The sequence below is a fragment of the Hyperolius riggenbachi genome, chromosome 9, assembly GCF_040937935.1.
Source record: "Hyperolius riggenbachi isolate aHypRig1 chromosome 9, aHypRig1.pri, whole genome shotgun sequence".
Classification (NCBI taxonomy): domain Eukaryota; kingdom Metazoa; phylum Chordata; class Amphibia; order Anura; family Hyperoliidae; genus Hyperolius; species Hyperolius riggenbachi.
Genome location: NC_090654.1, coordinates 32855563 through 32876690, shown reverse-complemented (window position 1 = coordinate 32876690; position 21128 = coordinate 32855563). Strand labels below are relative to the sequence as shown.

At 46.7% G+C, this 21128-nt stretch overlaps 1 protein-coding gene across 1 annotated transcript; it reads left to right on the top strand.

Annotated features, from left to right (window-relative positions):
• The first annotated feature begins 10310 nt into the window (after positions 1-10310).
• LOC137532181 (protein S100-A2-like) lies at positions 10311-19987 on the top strand. Its single transcript, XM_068252412.1, has 3 exons — positions 10311-10415; positions 16643-16780; positions 19763-19987. The coding sequence occupies exons 1-3, from the start codon at positions 10407-10409 to the stop codon at positions 19898-19900; spliced, it is 285 nt and encodes a 94-aa protein (XP_068108513.1). The 5' UTR covers positions 10311-10406; the 3' UTR covers positions 19901-19987.
• Positions 19988-21128: the final 1141 nt, after the last annotated feature.

Here is a 21128-nt window from a genome sequence, read left to right as displayed (position 1 = left end):
AATCCTCTATAATAAACCCCTGTCTCTGCATCCCATGTTTGTGTCCCTGCGTGCTACTGCACAGGTGCCTCAGGGACAGCCGTTGGACGGGAGCAGGACAGGCAGGGAGTGCGCGGTGTGCACTAGCGCATGTGCAGTGACTGTGTGCTGGTGGCAGCAGTCCCGTAAGGGTGGGAGGGGGTTTAAACACAGACCTAGAGACAGTTTTTAAATAGGTCTACTAGTAATTTTAAAAAATGAGCACTTTATTACATTATGTATAAATTCAGTCAGTGTTTGCCCATTGTAAAATCTCTCTGCTCCCTGATTTACATTCTGACATTTATCACATGGTGCCATTTTTACTGCTGGCAGGTGATGTCAGTGGAAGATGCTGCGCTTTTTTTTTTTTTTTTTTTTTTTTTTTTTTTTGGACCCAGCTATAAACAGGTCCTGACATCCCACTGTTGGGAGGGGTTTCACCTCAATATCAGATCTATTTCAGAAAAGGAATAGATTTCTCATGGGGAAGGGGGTATCCGCTACTGATTTGGATGAAGTTCAATTATTGGTCACTGTTTCTCTAAGGCCTCGTACACACTGCACACGTTTCCAGCCGCATTTTGGAAACTCGTGTGGGAGGCCGACACGCACGACAGCAGGCAGTGCATAGAGTGCACTGTCTGATGTTCACACTGCATGCGGTCCAGGGACTTTTTTTTTTTTTTTTTTTTCTTCTTCCAAAAACTTGTGGCTGTCCCGTTCACTTTTCAGTGATGGGATCAGCAACGCACACAAACGCGTTTTTAACTGAAATATTTTTCACAATGCACTTCTATGGAGAAGAGAAAGCGTACCAACTTTAAGTGTAAACAGGGCCTAAGGGTTTGGCCACCCCTGCTGTAGACTAAAAGATGTGGTGATGGAAAATCCATAAAATGGCTAACATTCGCTTTCATATGTCCCACAGACCAGCAACAAAGACGAGATCCTGAAGAGCGTCATCGGGAAGATGGACATGGATGAAGACAAGAAGGTCACGTTTGATGAATACATGATTTTCCTCAGCTGTCTGGCCATGATCCTACATGAACAATCCTCAAAGTAGAGGTCCAAACACCAGGGGCGGGGACATTTCGCTAATGTTGTATACATTGTCTATTAAAAACAAGTTTTATTTGGATATCATGTAACTTGTCTTTTATGTCTCAGTTCTTAACTCATCTGTTAATTCTTGTACTTTCCTGCAGCAAAGTTGCAGAAACAGTGAATATGGAATGATTGTGATAATTACAAGGGGTTGTAACACCCCCCCCCAAAAAAAAATTGCCATAACATACCGTAGTTAATGCACAAAATATACTGTATATGGACCTATTTCTAAAATAGGTCCATATATGTCCCCCAAAATGTTGGTTTCTTTTTACCTGGTCTGGGTACATTTGCTGCAGAACTTGTGCAATGCCAACAGGATTGTGGGAAGGGTTTGTTTTTTTTTTGTTTTTTTTAGCTACAGTAATTAGCTTATCTCAGCATGCAAATAACAGTAAGCTTCCTATTTCCAATAAGATAAGAAAACTATGACCAGCAGGCAGAGCTGGGACAAGGTCCTCCAGCACCCAAGGCTGAGACACCAAAGTGCGCCCCTCCCACCTCAGCTGTCACACACTGATTGCTATTAGACTAAGAGGGCCAGAGGGCCCACAACCTCCCCAACACCTTAATATCTACTTATCTGGCTTGCAGTCACTGCTATGTATCCCCTTTTCTTATTTCTTTCTGCTTCAAACACAATTAGGAATGACAGCTGAATGAATTGTGCGCCCCCTCCTACACTGCGCCCTGAGGCTGGAGCCTCTCCAGCCTATGCCTCGGCCCGGCCCTGCCAGCAGGTAATTGAATCTTCCCCTCCCTCCCTTTGAAGAGTATACACAGTGATGTAAGCCTGTTGTCTAGGTGACGGTTGCTGTGGAAGGGACAGTAAAGGGGGCCATACACTAGCCAACCAACCAATCATCCATCCAATTCGATTATTATAATCAAATTGGATGACAATTGGTGCTGCCAAGTGCATGCCCGACCGACAAGGCGACCAACTTCGGGACAGAAATTGGCCGCATGGTCGATCGCGCATGCTGGAAAATTTCGGGCTGAAGTTGGTTGGTCTGGTGCGCGGCGGTACGAGCGACGAGACAACGAAACCCCCGCCGCTGCAATGTATACATATATGTAGTGCATTTATGCATTATCTGTCTGGGGTTGGCCTCCACGCGGTTTTCGTCCATCTCGCCAGGTTCCGCATACACGCCGGCGGCACATAGCGTCTGACGTCAGACACCATGCCCCGCTAGCGTGTATGCGGCTGTTACCCGGCGAGATAGACGGACACCGTGCATAAGCTGCTACAGGACGGGTAATGTATAAATGCGCGCGCGCACACACACACTACATACATTTATACATTTTTGGGGCAGCGGTGGGCTCAGCCGATTCCCTGGTGATTTCATGCTGAAATTGGATGGGAATCGGCCTGTAGTGTATGGGCAGATTTGACTGGAGACAAATTTATCTCTAATCAGATTCGATTAGAGAAGTTTGTCTCTTGGTCGATTCTGCCCATAATCATTCTAATGTATGGGCACCTTAAGGGTTGGTTCAGACGGGCGGCTTCTCCTCTCGTCTGGCTGTGTCTCGTTCGGAGACTTTTCTTCGGTTTTCGTCCCTGCAAGGGGACATGAAGATGAGGCTGTGAATCAACCCTAGAAGCCACATGAGGCGTCCAGGGTCGCCTGAAACAACGGGGAAAATCGGGATTGGAAAGCCACGTTTGTGAAATCGACAGTAATCAATGGTAACGCACGATGATAAACACTCCGTCACTTGAATGGAAACGTTTAACCGATGAGTCCTGGATTCTTGGTGGTAAACGCCGGCAAGCTTCCATGTGAACGGCCCTAAGCTGTGACAGTAGGGAGGGGAAAATAAATTAAATAAGAGGGACTAGAAAGCTGTAAGGGCTCGTCTCCACTAGTGCGGCGTGCGTCTCGCAGACGCACGCCGCACTGGGCGGGATCGCAGTCGAATCCCATAAGCCGTGCCATGCACGGCTATGGGATTCGCAGCCTCCGCGGCGAATTCTGCGGGGTATTCCGGGCGAATCGCTCCCGCAAGCGATTCCGCCGCGGCCTGTCATCCCCTATGGCAGAGTTTCCCTGTGCGAATCATGTGCGGGGAAACTCTGTGGAATCGCAGCGAAATCACCGCAGTGGAAACGGGCCCTATGAGGTAAACTTGTGGGGACGACCGCCCCTCCCCCCCCCAGGAATGATCACACAGCACCCAACAATTTGCACCAAAGTGATGTCACTTTTGGCATCACAGAGAAACAGTGAAGATGGAAACAAAACTTTTTTTTTCATATTACATTTCTACCAAAAATCTGACAGTCCATCCAGACTCTGTCCGGCCATACGCTCCCCCGCTGTGCTTGCGTTGCCGCTAATGTTCTGCACCTGCGCTGAACACTCCCAGTGACAGGAGCACAACCAGGTCACACCTGTGCAGTACACCCCAGACTGAGTACTTTTGGGGCCGAATTTCAGAGGATCCAGGTGGCATAGGAGGATGATAAGGGAGAAGGTAAATGATGGGGGTGGGGTTTAATATTTATGACTAATTTAGCACAAATGGCTAAGTTATTTATGCATTTGATTGCCAGTCCCCTGTAAAGAGTCAGACCATTCAAGAAAAAAAAAACCACATGATTTGCTTTTAAAGTGTACCAGAGACATCCCCTCAGATTTTTTTTTTTTCTAAACTTACCCAGGGTTTCCTCCAGCCCCATATGGAGGCGGCCCTTGCCATTTAGCAGCAGTCATCCCCAGTATCTGGCTCAGTGACATCAGCCAGGGTGTTCTGTGCATGCGCAGAAGACCCAGACTGGACCCAACTGAGCCAGTTACCAGGGTTGATTGCCACTAAATAGAGGACCGCATCCATATGCATAGCTCCCAACTGTCCCTCTTTCGGAGGGACAGTCCCTCTGTCTTCCTCATTTGTCCCTCTTTCTATGTAAATATAGATTTCTCTACTAAAAAAGTTTGCTTGATGTATTACTAATATTAAAATGTTAATATGAAGGAAAATGAACCAGGATAGAAAGAACCAGTGTGGTTTGAATTATAAAACATTTATCTTATGAAATCTTTATGGTATGACTAGGGGTGCGATGGGGCATGATCAGGGGTGTGGCAAGGGCGTGGCTTAGGTGTCCCTCTTTCTCATCTCAAAAAGTTGGGAGGTATGCATATGGGGCAGGTTCCCTTTAGCTACCCAATGATCACACCAATGTCGATTGGCATCAAGTCCTGGAGCTGCAGTTTACCAGGGAACGCGCGATCCTTCCCTGCTGATTCACAGAGCTCTACTCCCTGATCAGCCTGCTAGCTGTAATCGCAGCAGCAGACTATTTTTTGGCGGAAAGGAGAAAGAATTCCCCTTTGTACAGCGGTGCAATCTCCTTTGCTTGTCCAGCGCTGTAAGGGTGGCACTCTGCTGTCCCTCAGAGCGGCTGGGGAATTAAGCCCTCTCATAGGCTGATGCCTATGAGAGCCAATCACCATCCTATAGCAATTTAGGACACGGGGGGGGGTTTAATTTATCTATCTGATGGTGGCCATACACGGTACAATAAAACGTTCGATTTTCCCATTTCTTTGATCTAAATGATCGAATTGAATGAAAGTTGAACATTTTTTTTCGAAGAAATTAACGATTATCCTGTTTTTTCAGGAAAAATTATCGGACATGCTGGAAAAAAAAAATCTTTATATTCGATCTAACGGAATCAAACTAAATTATCTAATTGAAAAATTGTACCATGTATGGCCACCTTAAATTTACCCTTAGGCTGGGTTTCCACTGCTGCGAATCCCGGCCGATTCCCCGCCCACGAATTCGGATGGATCACAGCAGCCTACAGAAGTCTATGAGAGCCATCCGAATTTGTAGCCGAGGAAAAAAATCTGTGGCCCTGCAGCATAAGTTCGTCCGTAGCTGTCCGAATCCCATAGCCGTGCATAGCGCGGCTAGAGGGATTCGGCTGCGAGGGGCAGCAGCTGTGCCGGTATTGCGTCTCGCAAGACGCCGCACAAATGGAAACGTAGCCTTATACTACATAGAAATGGTAAGAGTGGATGAAAAAAAAAATTGTACCATGTATGGCCACCATAACACATCGCAACAGCAATCAGAGACCTCCTAAAGAGTGTCCTATTAAGGAGAAAAAAAAAAAAGAGAGTGTATGTGCTTAGTTGTAGGACTGCAGCACACTGGACAGAGCTGCACAGCCCTGTATTGTGAAAAATGACCTGGTCACTGAACTCTTGCACAGGACAGAAGGTAAGCTGAAATGCACCCTGTATGTATTTAGACAGTTTAGCCAGTCCAATCCCCCTCATCTGTGGCTAATCACACATGTAATTTGATCTCTCAGCTGTAATCACCTGGCTGCCATGACAGAGCAGCCAATTTGTAAACACAGGATGTTAACCCTATGTCTGCTTCGTGAAAGCAGAAACACTACAGATGTATTGCTGGACTTGTATCAGCTGTAAAACAAAAATGTTTTACTGTAAGGCCTCACTCACAGTTTGCAGATTTTTTTTTTTTAAAGCGCTGGCAATTTTAGAAATCACCTTAGGGCCCGTTTCCACTATAGCGTTGCGGAATCGCCGGCGAATCACCGCAGGAAAATCGCATGCGGGTGCGATTCTGCATGCGTTTTTTGCCACGATTTTGCATAGGTAAGGGTGATGCGATTTTAACCATGTCACTGCCTGTGTGAATTAACATGAGTACCTATGCAAAATCGCGGCAAAAAACGCATGGGGAAAACGCATGCGATTTCCCTATTAAATACATTGCGTGCGATTTGCCTGCATTCCACACGCAGGCGAATTCTGAGGGCCCTACCCTGCAGATTTTTTCTGCACAGAAAAACGCACAAGTGGAAACAGTCCCATCCATTTGCACTGGCTATGCGAATTCGCATGCGGGCACTGCATGCGAATTCGTGATAGTGGAAACGGGCCCTTAAAGCCAATGGGAACTGGGAAAAAAAAAAAACTCACCTAAGGAGAGGGAGGCTCTGGGTCTCATAGAGCACTCCTTCTCCCGGTGCCCACTGCCGTCCTGGCTCACCGTAGCGGTATTCGACCGTGTCGGTCAAATACCACTGTCTCCCGGCCGAAGGGAGGCTTCGGGAGCCCGAGTGCTCCTGAAGATGGGCCACTCTACACTGCACATGCGTCCTCTATGATGCGTTCACACTGCCTGTCTTTGGGAGGACTCAGCTCCCGAAGACTTCTGAAGTCCCCTCGGCATAGGATGAGAACAGAGGAGCCAGTGCAGCACCGGGAGAGGAAAGGCTCATTAGGACAGAGCCTTCCCTCTCCTTAGGCGAGTATCTGCCTTTTTTGTTTAAGAACGTGGGTTAAATTAGCTTTAAAAGTGCTTCAGTGTGCAACCGACTTACAGAGCATCTCTGGGCAAAACGTAATAAGAAAATGAAAAAAAAAAACATGCTTTACATATTTATGTGTAAACCTAAAAGAAGATTTTGTATCTTAAAGTGAACCTAAAGTCACTTAAAAAAAAACGAGATTAACTCACCTGGGGCTTCCCTCAGCCCCCTGCAGACGATCGGTGCCCTCGCAGCTCCGCTCCGATGTCCCAGGACCCGCCGGCGAGCACTTCCGGTTTGGCCGTCACTGGCCGACAGGGATGGGAACGCGAGTGATTGTTCGCGTTCCCAGCCTGTATATCGCCCCCTATGCTGCTATTGCGGCCAGGAGGTCGCAATAGCAGCATAGGGGGCGATATACAGGCTGGGAACGCGAACAATCACTCGCGTTCCCATCCCTGTCGGCCAGTGACAGCCAAACCGGAAGTGCTCGCCGGCGGGTCCTGGGACATCGGAGCGGAGCTGCGAGGGCACCGATCGTCTGCAGGGGGCTGAGGGAAGCCCCAGGTGAGTTAATCTCGTTTTTTTTTAAGTGACTTTAGGTTCACTTTAAGATACAAAATCTTCTTTTAGGTTTACACATAAATATGTAAAGCATGTTTTTTTTTTTCATTTTCTTATTACGTTTTGCCCAGAGATGCTCTGTAAGTCGGTTGCACACTGAAGCACCGCATAAACCAGCATAAATCATTGGCGACAGGGTCACATGCATAACGCCGCCCCCTGGCTGGTGACGTCCTCTCTGCTGGACAGGAAGTATGTCACTGGGATTCCTGTCAGTGCACACTGCTGCGTCACCCATTGGCTTGCATCACTGCATAATCCCTGCGGTAGGTACGGATCATACGGTAACGGGCAGCAGCCTTTGCGTAGGCGTTGCAGTGATTTGGATACTTCTAGCCCACTGTGTTGCACCGCTTAAACTGCGCCAGTCTCCATAGTTTTGCATGGCCCTTGTGGCCAGTATGCATAATGTGGGGTGATGCAGTGTGCAAGAGGCCTTAAAGGACACCCGAGGTGAAAATAAACTAATGAAATAAACAATTGTATCTATCTTCCTTCTCCTAGTTTTATTTTATATTTTTTTTAACTGATAACTGTTTTTTACTGTTTTTACTGTTTTTGCTCAATGACACATTCATTGAAGTATGTCAGAGCTAACATCTATGAACTATTGACCCTTTTTATCTCTTACTTGCTCTCAGAAGCCATTTTCTGCTAGGAAAGTGTTTTATAGTTGTAATTTCTTATCAGTGAGGGTCACACTGTAGTCTGACTCAGTCCTGACTCAGACAGGAACTGCCACTTACATACCTGAGGTTTAACTCCTTCAGGCAAAGAAAGAAAAAAGGAGCACAGCATAGTTATTTGTGTGCTAGGCACTGTACATACACATGTCTATCTATCTGATCATGTTATATGTCATTTCGGGTATCCTTTAAGGTCATTGCTTTTTTGAGAGCCCCCTTGTGACAGCAGGAAAAAATCATTTAGCCTATAATTGCGCAAAGGGTTCTTTGATGTTAGAGTTGTGAAAATGTGAAACAGACTTCTGCATGTATTGATTCTTATGGATACAGCAGATTGATTCAGTGTTGATCCATGGATTATCATCAGTATTAAAGTGAACCTGAGATGACTTAACCTCCTGAGCGGTATGGACGAGCTCAGCTCGTCCATCACCGCCGGAGGCTGCCGCTCAGGCCCTGCTGGGCCGATTTTCCTCAAATAAAAAGCAGCACACGCAGCCGGCACTTTGCCAGCCGCGTGTGCTGCCTGATCGCCGCCGCTCTGCGGCGATCCGCCGCGAGCAGCGGCGAAAGAGGGTCCCCCCAGCCGCCCGAGCCCTGCGCAGCCGGACCAATCAGTTCCGGCCAGCGCTAAGGGCTGGATCGGAGGCGGCTGACGTCAGGACGAGGAAAGCCAAACAAGGAAGGCTGCTCATTGCAGCCTTCCTTGTTACTTATGCTTGCCGGAGGCGATCAGAAGAACGCCTCCGGAGCGCCCTCTAGTGGGCTTTCATGCAGCCAACTTTCAGTTGGCTGCATGAAATAGATTTTTTTTTATAAAAAAAAAAACCCTCCCGCAGCCTCCCTGGCGATCTCAATAGAACGCCGGGGAGGTTAAAGGACAACTGAAGAGAGAGGTATATGGAGGCTGCCATGTTTATTTCCTTTTAAGCAATACCAGTTGCCTGGCAGTCCTGCTGATCCTCTGCCTCTAATACTATTAGCCATAGCCCCTGAACAAGCATGCAGCAGATCAGGTGTTTCAGACTTTAAAGTCAGATCTGACAAGACTAGCTGCATGCTTGTTCCTGGTGTTATTCAGATACTACTGCAAAGAAATAGACCATCAGGGCTGCCAGGCAACTGGTATTGATTAAAAGAAAATAAATATGGCAGCCTCCGTATACCTCTTACTTCAGTACCCCTTTAAAAGCAAGTATTCATATATAACTGGGGCTTCCTCCAGCTCCCTTCAGCCTGATCTGTCCCTCATCGCTGTCCTCTGCCTTCTGGATCATCCGCTACTGCACCCGGTAACTTTGGGTGTCGAGTCGTACTGCGCACGATCCCCCAGTGCAGAGAGTGTTCTGCACCTGCAAAACGCGTCTGGCCGCCAGAGTGCGGAAGCGGGAGCGCGCGTATCCGCACTGTGCATGCGCCGACAGGCCGAGACTAGCTAAAGTTACAGGGAGGATTGTGGAGGATCCAGAAGGTGGAGGACGGTGGTGAGAGAGCAATTCAGGTTTTCTCAGGTTCACTTTAAAGGGAACCTAAACTGAGAGGGATATGGATTCCTTTTAAACAATACCAGTTGCCTGGCAGTCCTGATGATCTCTTTGGCTGCAGTAGTGGCTGAATCACACACCTGAAACAAGCATGCAGCTAATCCAGTCTGACTTCAGTCAGAGCACCTGATCTGCATGCTTGTTGATGGGCTGTGGCTGAAAGTATGAGGGCTCGTTTCCACTATCGCGAATCTGCATGCGTCCAACGCAAGCGGATTCGCACATGTAATGCAAGTGGATGGGCCTGTTTCCACTGTAGCGTTGGTGAGGTGAGTTTTTTTCAGCGGTGAAAAAAACGCACAAAAGAGCCGCAGAATTCTCGTGCGAGTGGAATGCATGCGAATCGCATGCAATGTATTTAATAGGGAAATCGCATGCGGTTTCCCCATGCGTTTTTTGCCACGAATTCGCATGCGAATTCGCATAGGTACCAATGTAAATTCACACAGGCAGTGACATGGTTAAAATCGCATATACCCTCACCTATGCGAATTTGCATGCAAATTTGCAGCCAAAAACGCATGGGGAATCGCATCTGCATGCGATTTCATCAGCGGTGGAATCCAGGCGATTCCGCATTGCAATAGTGGAAAAGAGGCCTTAGACACAGGATCAGCAGGAGTGTCCGGCAACTGGTATTATTTTAAAAGCAAAAATACACGTCCTTCTCAATTTAGGTTCCTTTTAAGGGATTCTTTCCTGTTACAGCAAATTAAAAGCTTCAAATTATTATTATTTTTTGGTGGAACTGAAAAGTTTTCAATCTCTGTTCACCATAGCGATGTAATTCTGTAATGATCTTGAGCGACGCCTATTACACTGGTTTGTAGAGTGATAGATGATGGTTTTGCCTTGCAGGGGTTAACCTCTGTTGTAGAAACAAGGAAATTAAAGTTTTCCAAAAGTTTTGCAGAGAGTTTGTGATAGGCCGTCCCACTGAGAAAAAGTAGCCAATGAGAAGAGGAGTCAGGGCACACTCCTCCCCGCCCCCAGCCTCTGACACTTTCTTGCCTGCTTTCCACTGGGAGTGGCATTGTTATGAGTTTGTATATAATGGGTGAGACGCTCTCTGCCGGATACATTAGCTGAATTCTCCTCCCGAGTGCAACAATGGCCCAGGTAAGTGCTGCCTCTCTGCTTAGGGCCTCTGCTTGTTGTCAGTGCTTCTGTGTGTCAGTTTTTCTCCATTAGTTGTCTGATAGTTTTGCATTGCTGTCAATTGTTTTTCTGAATGTGAAAAATGCATTCAAGTTTGAACTAGCCCAATTGATTAGCCCTCATAGCCACCCTCGCCATCAGGCGATTGACTTGTTTATCTATTGTATTACATATTTTTGTTGTCAAATGTTACAGTATAGAATAAACCTAAAAGCATACTCTGCAAATCTTTAGTTCTTACACACTCCAATGAGTTCTGGGTCACCATGAGCTTGCTGGTTAGTCTGTACCTCTGGGTGTTTCAAGCCCTACTTCATAGAGCCAAATTAATCCATGCCATGCACTGATGATCAACCAATCTAAAACAGTCTGAATGCATGTTGGATTATTATGGCTCTGTATAAATTAACAAGCTGATGCATTATTGCATTCCAGTGGATCTGGAGGTGAGTTTAGCTTCTAAGGGTAGAATGGTTAATTTGCATATATTCAGCAGTGATGCTCTGGGAGACCTCTCGGCGCTCACTCCAACCTGAATTATCGCAAACTCTTTCTGTTTTTAAGAAGGCAAACTTTTGTTATTTAGTTTATAAAGGGCATGGAGAAGGAAGTGGAGTGGCTGTCAGCCCTTATTACTCAGTTGCCGTTCTGGGATTTATAAAACCGCAGCAGTGGGCATAGCGGTGCAGGGCAGTTACCCATTGCTGTCTGTACAAGGAACAGTCTCTGCACTCTTCGTATGGCTGGATGTCGTCCAAGCTCCTGGGTGTGGCTCTGCTTCAAATATTGTGAGATACAGAAACCGGATTTACATGAAGCCTGTGCGTAACCTTTACATCCTGCGGGTGTCACTTTTCACGAGTGGAAGACCTGATAATGATGCCAGTATCTGTATAATGCTTTTTTCCCCCAGGGGACTCAAAGCGCTTGCGATGCAGCTACTAGGGGGCGCTCTATAGGCAGTAGCAGTGTTGTGGAGTTTTGCCCAAGGACTCCTTACTGAATAGGAAGATCATTGTGCATGGCTCCTCTATACTGTCCAGACTTGTTAGATTTCCCTCTTTGCATTTGTTAGTCTAATTTGCATCTAATAGTAATCAGCATGCAAATACAGTATATGTAAACCCCTCTGCATCCCTTCGGATGTGTGTACAGTCTTCGTACATCCGCAGTGCTGCTTTGACTATATTAAAATTCATAACTGAAGCATTGACATGCCAAAACAAAAGTGCGAGTCGGGTTGACTGAAAGGGCCCATTCATACTAGGAAATTGCAAAACTATAGCGATTATTGCTAGCATTTTGCATGAGTGGTAAACGCAGAAAAATCACTGGACGAATTAGCGTTTTGGGAGCGACAGTGTTCAGTAGTTCCATACATGCTAATCACGATCGCTCCAGAATCGCCAGCAAACCGCTGCAGGTAATGTTTGCTATTAGCGATCATTGCAAACGATCGTGGCAGTGAGAACACTGCCATAGGGTAGAATAGGAGTAGCGTTGTAAAAAAAAATGTTAGCGGTTTGCAGGAATCTCTCGATTCCCACTTAGATGTGAACGGGTCCAAAGGAAACGCGTGGTGAAAATACCGTAAACTGATGAGAGAAACAATTGTATCTATCCTCCTACTCCTGAAAAGAGTGTGTGTGTCCCTTCAAAATCCTAGACCTTCTGTTTAAAAAGCCTAAGGGCCCGTTTCCACTATCGCGAATCTGCATGCTTTTCCTGCATGCAGATTCGCACAGCCAATACAAGTGGATGGGCCTGTTTCCACTTGTCAGTTTTGCTGTGCATTTGTCTGCACGGCAGAGCCCTCAGAATTCGCCTGCTGTGTGGAATGCAGGCGAATCGCACACAATGTATTTAATAGGGAAATCGCATGCGTTTTTCCCATGCGTTTTTTGCCACGAATTCGCATAGGTACCAATGTAAATTCACACAGGCAGTGACATGGTTAAAATCGCATATACACTCACCTATGCAAATTCGCGGCAAAAAACGCATGCGGAATCGCATCCGCATGCAATTTCGTCAGCGGTGGATTCCGCACCGCAATAGTGGAAACGAGCCCTAAGGAAATAGGTTTCATGTTGTATTGTCGCATAGGAGGAGTGATAGTGTTTCAGTGTCCCAGAAGTTAAAATACATGAACTATTGACTTATCTACAGTATCCCCTGCTTACTATCTAAAGGTGGCCCACACACTTTACAATTTTTCTAAATATCTGTTCAATTTAAGAATTGCAATACATTTTTCTCACTGATTGTAACATTTCAATGTACCACACAGCTATGTACAATTTTCCCCAATTATGATAAAAATGATTGGAAACTCTGAGAAAATTACTAGGGTGTGTATATTAATACAGTGACAATCTAACACACCATACAATCTTTAGAGATTGAAGAAAAATATCTGGCATTCTGGATCGATAAAATCGAAAACTCCACTCACCAATGCTCTGGTCCCCCGCCACGGCTCACGGAAACTGCGCCTGCGTGGGGTCTCCTGGCTATAGTAACTCATACCAGGATACGTGTGGCCGGGGCGCAGTGGAGGTCGAATTACAAGTCCACCTCCATTATGGGAAAATAAGTGAACCGAAGCGGGGAACCAAGAATCGGTCCAGGAATTTTTTTTTTTTTTTTTGCAGTTCTGCTTTTAATAGCACTTTTAATTCTAAAGGCTAATACACCTCAGGCCATAGTCTCTGGAAAATGAAAGATCACAGACCAATTTTACCCCCTTCCATGTGGTGAGTCATACCTTCAGTCTTTTCTATGGCGCTGAACTCCCCATCAGATAAAAATCTTTGCAAGATGCTGCACACACAGATGATGTACACATGCAACAGATCAGTATCTGCAAAAGATCTGTTCCTGCAAAAGATCAGTTCCTGCAAAATACATTCATAGTCTGATATCTGCAGATCATCATATACACACCTTTGTTTAACAGACATTTATCTGCAGATCAGATCCACAAGAATGGATTGTCTGATCTGCAGATGAATGTCAGTTTAACCATCTTAGCGGTATGGACGAGCTCAGCTCGTCCATCACCGCCGATGGCTACCGCTCAGGCCCTGCTGGGCCGATTTTGATGAAATAAAGAGGAGCACACGCAGCCGGCACTTTGCCAGCCGCGTGTGCTACCTGATCGCCGCCGCTCTGCGGCGATCCGCCGCGTGCAGCGGCGAAAGAGGGTCCCCCCCCCCAGCCGCCCGAGCCCTGCGCAGCCGGAACAAATAGTTCCGGCCAGCGCTAAGGGCTGGATCGGAGGCGGCTGACGTCCATGACATCACTCCGCTCGTCGCCATGGCGACGAGGAAAGCCAAACAAGGAAGGCTGCTCATTGCAGCCTTCCTTGTTACTTCTGATTGCCGGAGGCAATCAGAAGAATGCGTCGGGAGCGCCCTCTAGTGGGCTTTCATGCAGCCAACTTTCAGTTGGCTGCATGAAATCGTTTTTTTTAATTAAAAAAAAAAAAAAAAAACCCTCCCGCAGCTGCCCTGGCGATCTTAATAGAACGCCAGGGTGGTTAACAAGGTGTGTAATATGATGCTATGCAGATCTCCTAGACCAGGCTTTCTCAACCAGGGTTCCTTGAGGACTCTGCAGGGGTTCCTTGGCATTTTACCCCATCGTGGGGGAAGTATAATAGAGCACACTATAATAGGTGATTCTGTAACAAGAAGCACTAAATTGGGGGGTCAGGAGACAGTATAATGAGTGGCAGTGTAATAGGAGGTAGTGAAATTAGCAGCCTAACCTATTTAAAGACCATGCCTCCTGAAAAATAAGTGCAGGGGTTCCTCGAGACCAAAATGTTTGCAGGGGTTCCTTGAGATCCAAAAGTTATTTACAGGGTTCCTCCAAGGTAAAAAGTTTGAGAGGCTGTCATAGACTATGAATGCAATTTGCAGGAACAGATCTTTTGCAGATACTGATCTTTTGTGTCTGTACAGCATCTGTGTGCAGCATCTTGCAAAGAGATTTTTTTCTGATGGGGTTCAGCTCCATAGAAAAGACTGTCTGTGATCTTTCATTTTTCAAAGACTATATAGTCTGTGTGTATGAGCCTTAAGGGCCCATTTCCATTACATGCAGAGGTGGCTACATAGCCACATCGTAGGTGTCCTGAAAGCAATGCACAGCAATGGAACAGTTTCCATTGCATGCGGAGCGATCTGAGAATCTGCGGAAGCCACATCCGCCCCCTCCTTTGTCCCCCTCTATACACTTCCGCATATACGATGCAGGAGTGACCAGAAGGGATGCGAGGCAGCCGCATTCCCATCACTTCAACAATAAAAAGGGCCCTAAAAGTATACTGATTGTGTCTATACAAACCAGAGCTGAATAATTGATTAACTTGTAATATTAGAATGCAGCAAATTCAGGATACCCACTTTTATATTCAATATCCTGGTATCCGCATCAGAAACCCTTCCTATAGCTGTACACTAGTATGTAACCCCACCTTCCAAGTGAGGCTAAGCCTAGGCTGTTTAGCATTCTGTGTGACCAGAGATCTTTTCTACTGGCTTCAGAACTCAGTAAGAAACCTTCCGCAGAGTTCACCAGCCCAGCAATAAATATGTTGCTGCCTGTGATCAATTTCAGAGTGTCATTCAGGGAGAGAAGATTCTACAATGGGCAAACACTGACTAAATTAAAGTAAGATAAGCCCAGGACTGGTTTAGTCTTGGCCAGTTTTTGTGTGGGCGGGAGCCTTCCTTATATCAACAGTGGCTGTGTGGCTGCAGTGAGCTGCGTAGGCGGTGGCTGAGTACAAACACAACCAGATAAACCAGCACAATGTGACAGACACCTCTCTATAAACACAGACCTGTCATTACACAGCCTCTTTCCAATGGCCACAGGCGATCAGGGAACCCCAGCCTAATGCTTTGTACACGGCTTCAGTAATTGTCACCCAGATTTCTGGACATGATTGTTGTACACACAGATGTAACAATGAGAGGGCGGGGCCTACGGGGGCTCACACTCCTCCTCATTCCTACCTTGGTAGTGCAGGGAACGCTGTAATGCTAGGTACATATGATACAATATTCGGGCCAAATGTCCAATCTGAATTTTGATTATTTTTTTTTTCATTCAATGCTATGGAAATCGATAATGTTGGAAAAAATCGATCTGGCAGGTAAATCTACCAAAAAATTGTTTTGTGCATAAGAATTACCTGGCCCACACTGTTGGGTTTCCTCTTCCTCCCGGCACCCACACGCTGTATGCTGCCATCCTCCGACTCCTGATGCTTGTCATGTGATCAGGGGCCAGGAATGCAGCACACAGCATGCAGCCGCCGGGAGGCAGAGGAGATCAGATGCAACGTACAACAGGCAACATAACCGCAGCTCCTGGTTCTTGTCACATGATCAGGGGCGTAACTAGGTCCCACCGGGCCCCCCTGAAGAAATTCTGAGCGGGGCCAGCTCAGGACAATTTTGGGGGGCTGGAGGTGCACGGTATGAGGGGAATACCATGCTGCACATTAGGGGGGAGACAGGCCTCCGCCCCTCCGTCACCTGGGGTGCTCCCCCTCCAGCATCAATAACTGTGTCTAGGGCTAGGCGGCAGGCAGCAGCAGATCCACATACCTTCCTTGCGTTCCAGCATGGCCGTTTCTCCCTCTAGTGCCTGACGCTACTTCCTGTTTATACAGGAAGTCACGTCAGAGGCTAGAGAGGAACATCCACGCTGGAACGCAAGGAAGGTACGTGGATCTGCCGCTGCCTGCCACCTAGCCCTAGACACAGTTATTGATGCCGGAGGGGAGGGCCCCAGGTGAGGGAGGGTGGGGACCATTCGTTTCCCCCTGCCCCCCCAGGCCCCCACCCCCTCTGTCGATGTGCAGCTTGGCTTCCCCTCATGCTGTGCCCCCCCCCCCTTTCCAGCCTGACAAAGGCCCTGAGCGGCTCAATTTCTGCAGGCGCCCCCCCCCAGTGTTATGCCAGTGATCAAGGGCCAGGAATACAGCAGAGTATGCAGCTGCTAGGAGGCAGAGGAGATCAGATGCACTGCACGACAGGTAAGCAGTGCTCTTTGCTAGGGGGAGGGGGCGGTGTAATGCAGCATCGGTGAGCAGTTATGCCCCCTGGTGGTTGTACAGATACACTGTTCATCAGTCTTTCTTGTTTGGTTTTTTTTGTTTTTGTCTCCAGCAATGTGGTACCATCGAGAACATGATGATCGCTCTGATTCAGAAATTTGACTTCTATGCCAAAGGTGATGGAGACGGCAGCTCCCTGAACCAGGATGAACTGTGCAAGTTGGCGGAGAAGGAATTCCCCTCTCTCTGTGTGAGTACGCCAGAAAAACTGCCGGCCCAGAGTCGGGATCTATACGGGTTATGAAGTGGGTGTGTTTTTCCCCCCCCCCCCCCCCCCCCCCCCCCCCCCCCCTCATGTCCTGTATTCAGAGACGGGACAAGGTCCTCCAGCACCCAAGGCTGAGATACCAAAGTGCGCCCCTCCATCCCTCCCACCCCAGCTGTCACACACTGATCGCTTTTAGACTAAGAGGGGGCCCGGGGCCCGCCCCCGCCCCCAAGACCTTAATCTCTAGTTATCTGGCTTGCAGTCACTGCCATGTATTCCCTTTTCTTATTTCTCTCGCTTCAAACACAATAGGGGAATGATAGCTGAGGGAGTTTTGCGCCCCCTCCTACACTGTGCCCTGAGGCTGGAGCCTCTCTCGCCTCGGCCCTGCCCTGCCTGTATTATATTCCCAACAACTATTGCTCAGTTGATTTTATACTGCCCAGTGTTTATGCTAACCCTTGTCAATAGCACCCTACATTTATCTCTCTACACCCCCCCCCAATCCTCAATTCTATTGTCCTTGGTAATTGTGTACTTACAGTTTATCTTTGAAGCACATTCACCAACCAGTGACACCCCCCCCCCCCCCCCACCTTTCCAACATGTAAAGTAGGGCATTTAGAGTAGTATTATGAGGTTTAGATATCTAACCTGCAGTAGATCTAAGGCTCCATCCAGTACTATTTATTTATTGTATTTATAAAGCGCCAACATATTACGCAGCGCTGAACATTAATTTAGGTTACTGTTAGCACTCTATTGACCCGAAGCAGCGGCTATCAGCCGTGAAACGTGTTGTCCTAGTGCTAACAAAGTGTTTATCTATTAAACATTGAGTTGTCTCCATTAACCTTAGTGGCAAGCAGCAACACGTGCCTGCCCGCTGCTGGGACTTGGAGATCCGTGATTGGTGAAGGGAGACAAGTGTTCCCCGAACCCAATGACAGTACCTGGAATGAATAGACATAACATGACGAAGTAGTAAAATGTAAAAAAAGTGAACACTTTCTAGTAAATCAGGATAGTGTTTGTAGTGGCAAAAAGTAAAATCACACCGGAGCCCGTTTTCTGTAGTTTAACGCAAAATCAATACTTCGCGTTAACCAAGGTAAACAGAAGTCCATAGACTTTCATTTTACCTTTCACATCTGATGCTGCATTTTGGTGCGTTGTTGATCGCCGGGAGCCAGCGTTTCACAGTCTCTGGTGAATTAATAACTACCGCCGCTGATTGCAACATCCCGACGACACGCCGCAGGCCATAACGCGTGCAGGAGGACTGCTCCTGCACGCATTGTCAGATGTGAAAGAAGCCTTAGAGCAAATCTTAAAAGCTTTGAAAAGAACTGCTAGTGGGTCCCAGGCCTAACAGCCACTGACCAGCAGCTGCCACTGTGCCAGCAGCAGTAAAGCCCCATACACACGCTCAACAGCAGGGTTTATTTTATTTTTTTGTTTTCTTTTATATGCAGCACAATTGTCAAACAACTTTTGTTAAACAACCAAGATGTTTTTTGCTTCTGTTCAAACTGATAAGACTTCAATCCAACAGTTGGCTTGACGTCTTGTCAGTTGTTTGAGCAATAGCAAACCACTTTTGTTTTGCTTGGTTCCAGGTGAACTTTAGGTAGTTCGCCAGCGAAGGCGAACTTTTGCAGAAGTTCGGTTTGCACCATAATGCTCTATTAGGGTCAACTTTGACCCTCTACATCACAGTCAGCAGGCACATTGTCGCCAATCAGACTACACTCACTCCTGGATGCCCACCCCTCCTTATAAAAGGCAAGGTTCTCTGGCTGTTTTACTCACTCATCTGCCTACAGTAATTAGTTAAGGGACAGCTGCTGACACTCTGCTAGGGAAAGTTTAGTTAGGCTGTAGGCTTGTTAGCTTGCTCCTCGTTGTTCCTTACATAGCACCCCACAACAGCTTCTCCCTCTTGAGGATCTTGTCTTCCAGGGATTTGTAGGATGTCAAAAGCACGCTTACATACCTTGGCCTGGAATCGAACCCAGGTCAACTGCTTGGAGGGCAGCTATTCTCACCCCTATACCACCAAAACTACAGGCTGAAGCCAGCTAGCCTAGCTGGCCTGGGAAGGATGGAAAAACTAGGTGGCCATGCAATCATTCCTGCTAACCTAAAGCTTACTTGTGGCTTACAACACATTGGCATAAGACTTTACCAAATCCAATGGTCCAATATGGGGAAGCTTCTGTTTTTTTTTTTTTTTTTGTGGTGTCGCAGTTCACTCATCTCCAACTACAAGAGGCCCAGGAGTAGTCTTAGCTACTGTAATATCTGTTACGGTCAGGCCCTTATTACACTTTCTCTTACAAGGCTATGGAAACCGTTTTGCCCATGCGATAAAGCAAGGTGCAAAAAATGAAATCCTGCCTAGCAGAGGATGGTTTTGATCCATCAACCTCTGGTTTATGGGCACAGCACACTTCTGCTGCGCCACTCTGCAGTCTGCTTACATTTGTATACAATCTTCAAGTTTAAGAAGGGTACATTAGTTGAAATAGTTACACTACAATCTTACAGCAAGGACCTAATGACACCTTTCTCTTAAGGGGCTATGGCGGCCATTGGTTAGTGCATTTGGCTGTTAACCAAAAGGTTGGTGGTTCAAGCCCACCCAGGGGCACCCTTGCCTTTTGTGTTTTGTGAAGGGAACTAATGTACCCTTCTTAAACTTGATTGTATACAAATGTAAGAGTGGTGCAGCGGAAGTGTGCTGGGCCCATAACCCAGAGGTTGATGGATCAAAACCATCCTCTGCTAGGCATGATTTCATTTTTGCACCTCGCTTTATTGTATGGGAGGCTCGAGCTATCTCTACCCCTGTGGCTTCTGGGCCCCTCTGCGCTGCATCCCTTGCAGGGTCTATTGTTGCGTCCCTGATCCATAGTAAATCTATAAAATGGCTAACACTCGCTTTTATGAAATGTCTCACAGGCCAGCAACAAGAAAGATGAGATCCTGAAGAGCGTCATCGGCAGGATGGACATCGATGGAGACAAGAAGGTTACATTTGATGAATACATGGTTTTCCTCAGCTGTCTGTCCATGATCCTACACGAGCATTCAAAGTAGAGGTCCAAACACCGGGGGCGGGGACATTTACCTAGTGTTGTATACATTGTCTGTTATTAAAAACAAAGTTTTGGATATATCTTGTAACTTGTCTGTCTCCTGATGTCTCAGTTCTTTATCTGAACAAATTCCCTTCTGGGAAATGACTAAGGAGATGCCACCAAGGCTTATGAAAGCGGACCTGAACTCGAAGGGGGGGGGGGGGGGGCCCGACCCATGACCTCCCACATAAGGAACCTGTAGGTATGTGCCTTAGGGTAAATTCAGTCATTGAGTCAAATTGACCAATAACCTTGCACTGGAGTTCCTTCCACCAAAATAGTACAAATCTAGTATTGCTAGCCCTCAAAGCTGTATGAAATGGGTATCTGGAGCGCGTGTATCAAAGGGTGCCTGGAAAAAGGTGCAGGATATAGCCATATATTTCATTTAGTAACTTGTAAATGAAAATGTAGTGCTAAATGGGTTGAACAAATGGAAATGGCAAAATATCATCTATAACAAACATTCTGGAAATTAAACATCAAATGGCATCTGTACCAAAAACGATATTTACGCTTGTGTTAAGCATAGTAATAGAATGGTGTATTTTACTGCAATTATACCTAACTGTCGGCTCACACAGATCTCTCCCTGACCCCCTTTGTGTAAAATATACATTGTACTGTAACTATACCTAACTACTCTCACAGAACCCTCCCTGTACCTATCCCCAGTGCTGGTCGTAATGGAAAAATGTACGCTTACGGATCATTACATGTAATTTTACGGTTACGGCGTAGGAAATTATCTATGGTACATCACTGTAATTACGCGTAAGGATACCGTAATGTAGGCGCTTTCACTACGATGTTACGCGTAGTGCCGTAATACCCATTAATGTGTATTTTTTGACGCATACGGACGATATGTACACAATAACCGTCAATGTGACAGTTATTGCGTACATATCATTCGTATGCGTCAAAACGTACGCTTATACTGAAGGGCTGGAGAAGATACTATTGGTTGCTTAGGATTGGCTACTCTTAGAAAAGGGGAGTTTTTACGGTAGTAATTACACGTAAGTGTTCGTAAAATTACGCATACCTAGCAATTACAGTAGACAGTGTAATTACGATACAATTTTACTGCTTATGCATAAGACCGTAAGTTGCGCATAAATTTACATTGAATTATGATGCTAATTACGCTCATGCGTAATTTCGGCCCAGCACTGCCTATCCCT

Coding starts and splice junctions, on each gene's coding strand:
- LOC137532181 (XM_068252412.1), top strand. Junction 16,781..19,762: donor AGGAATTCCCCTCTCTCTGT/GTGAGTACGCCA, acceptor AATGTCTCACAG/GCCAGCAACAAGAAAGATGA.